The following is a 3,466-nucleotide window of genomic DNA, read 5'->3' as shown; positions in this document are numbered from 1 at the left end:
TTATCGGGCCCCTGGCCGGCCGCCTGAACTGTGTTTTGGACTCTGCTCCCCTGTGAGTTTTTTTTTGTGAACATTTGTTTGGGACTCTGGGGCCTTCGTTTTGGTCGTGGCCCGGTCCCTCCGTCCTGGGCCCCCTGCCGCCCGCCCGGGTCTGGTGGTGTGTTCTGTGGCTGTCAGGGGCCAGCCCTTGAGGGGGGGGTACTGTCATGGTCCTGCGGCCATGACTGGTGACTTTGTGTTTGTGTTCTTTATTGTTATTACTTTCATTATTATTCATGGCTGTTTTGGGATGGTTTGTGTTTTGGGATTTTAGATACTGGGTTTTGGGTTTGTGCTCCCTCTATTGGTCCCTGGTGTCAGTGTTCTCCTGTCTCGTCAGGTTAACCAGGTCCAGCTGTGTCTCCCACCTGTGTGTGATTTCCCAGTGTCTCTCTGTGTACTTATAGTGTGTGTTTTCCTCTGCTCCTCGTCGCGTCGTCTGTGTTCATACCTGGTGTAATCCTCTGCGTGCTCTCCCTGCTGTTCTCCCTTCATGTTCAGGTTTGCCACTCCTCTGTGTAGTTTGTCCCAGTTTAGTTCATCCTTAGTTCTGTTTGCCATCTCCACTTTGTGTTGGATATTATCAATAAATCACCCTCACACCTGAATAAGTGCTGCGTTTTGGGTCCTCCTTCCACTCTCCACACGGCCGCTGCCCCGGACCGTGACAGAGCATAGCCTTTCACCAAACCAGCTGTGGGAACTTGGGATGCTGCAGCACCCCATCAGAGAGCCACAGAGATATGAAGAAAATTTGGCAGTTGAGTAATAATGGCAATGTTTTGGTTTTATTGAGTGCTATATGTAGATTTTTAAAATCATTTACATATGCTGCTTTATTTCAGGAAATCCAAATTGAGAGCATTGATTGGGAGAGTGCAGGGCTATCCCATCATAACAACCCAGGTGTTTTGGTGCCAGAAATGGAATGTCCACTGAATGCTGAAGATATTGAATCTCTACGCCTTTCCATAGATCCTCTTGTGCCTTCATGTAGTTTTGGAAGAGACATTTACCTGACCACACTCTCACATGCTCTTCACCTACATCACCATCCATGAAAGTTGCAGCTTGGCCCATCAGAGTAAAATTATAAGAACATGTTATTTTACAAACTGCTAGTGATAGTTTTTCTTTTAAATAATCCCTTTTTCTAAGAAGAATAAGAACCTCTCCTTGTTTTAATGGTAATTTTCTTTTTCTTACTTTCTGTTACACTCATGAACCCAAATAGATACTCACAAGCTGACACAGTCAAATGGAGGAGGGAATGAGATCAGCAAGGACTATATTGACAAAAACTTTTTTTTTTATAATAATTTCAATGGCAATAAACAGAATGCTTAAACTGTAAAACAATAATTAAAAAAAACATCAAGCAACACATGTCGATTTCTTTGTTTTACTAACATTTCATGGAACAATCAAGATGTCTGGCTGGCTGATTATGCTCCTAAATATGAAGAAATGCCTGACCATAGTGGAACGCGTTTGTCATCACATGCTTGAACTCTTCATAAGTTTGCATATGCTGAACAGGTAGCTTGACTGTATTACTACATGCTGTAACGGTTGGGTAGCAAACTTCATGAGCGCCATACTGAATATGGCATGAGTGGTTGAACTGCACAGAGACTTTGAAGTTCATCTTCTCATCTGGCAGGACAGGAATGTGGCCTTGTCCTGTGAGCCACTGCAAGAATGAACTTGGGGAAAGGATGACTGGACGGTCACTGGTCTCAGGCTCTTCACCTTTTTTTAAAAAAGACAAAGCAGTCATTTAGATAAAATATTAGATACTGTTTACCTGTAACTTCACAAACACAACTTAAAAACTTAATTACTGACAAAGAGTGAACAAGCACTCATAGTGTAATCTACAGCTGTGGCCAAAGGTTTACAGAATAAGAATTGTTTTCACACATTTTGCTGCTTTTGTTTTTTAATATCTTTTTGTAAAACGTTTTCTGAAGTGTACTCCAGAAACGTCGGACAAAAAGATCCAAAAACACTAAAGCAGTAAACTCCATGAAAACCAAGACTGGCCGTTCTCTAAAAGTTTAGCCATTCCTTACATAAAATCATGATTCCAAGTTTAACACAGAAAGACAAAATACATTGACAGTAAACTACATGTGCACTTACGTGATTCCAGCGCTTGCAAGAAGTCCTGTAGATGGTTCATAATCCTCATTTCCACCTGTTCTTTGTTGGAGCCCTTCTCGCTGAACTCAGGATGGCATGTTGCAAAAACAAAGTCAGCATCAGCCTGGTAAGAAAGACAAAGAAAATTGTGACTTTATCTGAATCAAGACTTAATTGTAATTGAGATCAAGGACCTATTATTTTGTCTTTATTCTAAGTAATTGTATTCTTTTGTCACACATAAAGACAGGGACTTAAACGTCTGTCTCATGCTGCTTGCTAGTTCTTCTCATTTAATCTTATAACTTTGTATAGTCAAGTCTCTTTATAACTCTGTAGGTTACATGTAAATACTCCTTGTTAAAAGGGATTTTTTCATTGCTCCTGATGCCTTGTGTTTGCTCTAAACGGTTCAGGAATATTAAGCAACTTAAGACAATTTTGAATATTCTTTTTCCAGTGCCACCATTAATTACATTTTCTACTATAGGACTTAAAGTATATACTGTAAAGTAAAGATAAAGAGCACTTTGAACTGCTATTCACAATTACAAGTGTTATCCCTACTAAAGTCAACATTTACTCACCTTAACTTCCACCCCTGGGACAAACAGCGATTGGCACATGTTTTGGTACTGCTTCAGTAGATCAGTAAGACCATAAAGGTTGAGCCCATCACGTAGCTGGGAGAGGAGAGGCACCAACCGAAGTGTGGCGTGAAGAACAACAGCACTGAAATGCAGAAAGGAAGAAAAAGTCGCATGCTGCTAAATGAAAAAAAAAAAAAAACTTTTTTTGGGGGGGAAAACAGTAAAACAGTTTTACCGAACAATTTCTTCTTTCTTTTCGACATTAACAGGTCCATGATAGCCACAACTCAAAATTTCATCAGTGAGTTCTGTCATTTTATCTTCTGTTGCCGAATCAACCTTAAAGGACACAAACATACACATTAACATGACCAATTCCAGAGTCCTATAATTTGCAAATAACATAAGGGATGGTAAAATCTGTGCTAAACATGTAATTCAAAACACTGTAGAGCAGTGAAACCTTTAAGACTTCATACCTGGGAGATAACAGAAGTAATGATCATCACAGACATCCTCTTTCCTAATGTTCTCAATCTGCAGCTCTCCACTACACAAGTACTGGTAACACCAGTCTTTGAGGCAGCAGGGTGGTGGCCCACCTTGCGCCAGACTAACTGCCCAAATTTCACCAGCACTACTGTGAGAGGAGAAGAGATAAATAACATCAATCAGGTAATTTCCAATGCGTG

At 40.6% G+C, this 3,466-nt stretch overlaps 1 protein-coding gene across 1 annotated transcript; it reads right to left on the bottom strand.

Moving 5' to 3' along the window:
* Positions 1-953: 953 nt before the first annotated feature.
* Positions 954-3,175, bottom strand: LOC121815017. Its single transcript, XM_042223719.1, has 4 exons — positions 3,010-3,175; positions 2,772-2,916; positions 2,185-2,308; positions 954-1,791 (listed from the first exon to the last, which is right to left on the bottom strand). The coding sequence occupies exons 1-4, from the start codon at positions 3,141-3,143 to the stop codon at positions 1,493-1,495; spliced, it is 702 nt and encodes a 233-aa protein (XP_042079653.1). The 5' UTR covers positions 3,144-3,175; the 3' UTR covers positions 954-1,492.
* Between the last annotated feature and the right edge of the window lie 291 nt (positions 3,176-3,466).

The sequence above is a fragment of the Haplochromis burtoni genome, unplaced genomic scaffold (assembly GCF_018398535.1).
Source record: "Haplochromis burtoni strain Fernald_Lab_line unplaced genomic scaffold, NCSU_Asbu1 Contig_119, whole genome shotgun sequence".
In the NCBI taxonomy this organism is placed as follows: Eukaryota; Metazoa; Chordata; class Actinopteri; order Cichliformes; family Cichlidae; genus Haplochromis; species Haplochromis burtoni.
Note: the sequence above shows the minus strand (reverse complement) of the source record. Positions and strands in the feature narration are given on the sequence as shown.

Excerpts from the sequence above, each read along its gene's own strand:
- LOC121815017 (XM_042223719.1), bottom strand. The coding sequence starts at position 3,143 with ATGTTAATGTGTATGTTTGTGTCCTTTAAGGTTGATTCGGCAACAGAA. Across the intron at positions 2,309-2,771 it reads TCCCAGGGGTGGAAGTTAAG|GCTGATGCTGACTTTGTTTT; the intron begins GTGAGTAAATGT and ends CTTTCTTACCAG. Across the intron at positions 1,792-2,184 it reads CTTGCAAGCGCTGGAATCAC|GTGAAGAGCCTGAGACCAGT; the intron begins GTAAGTGCACAT and ends TTTTAAAAAAAG.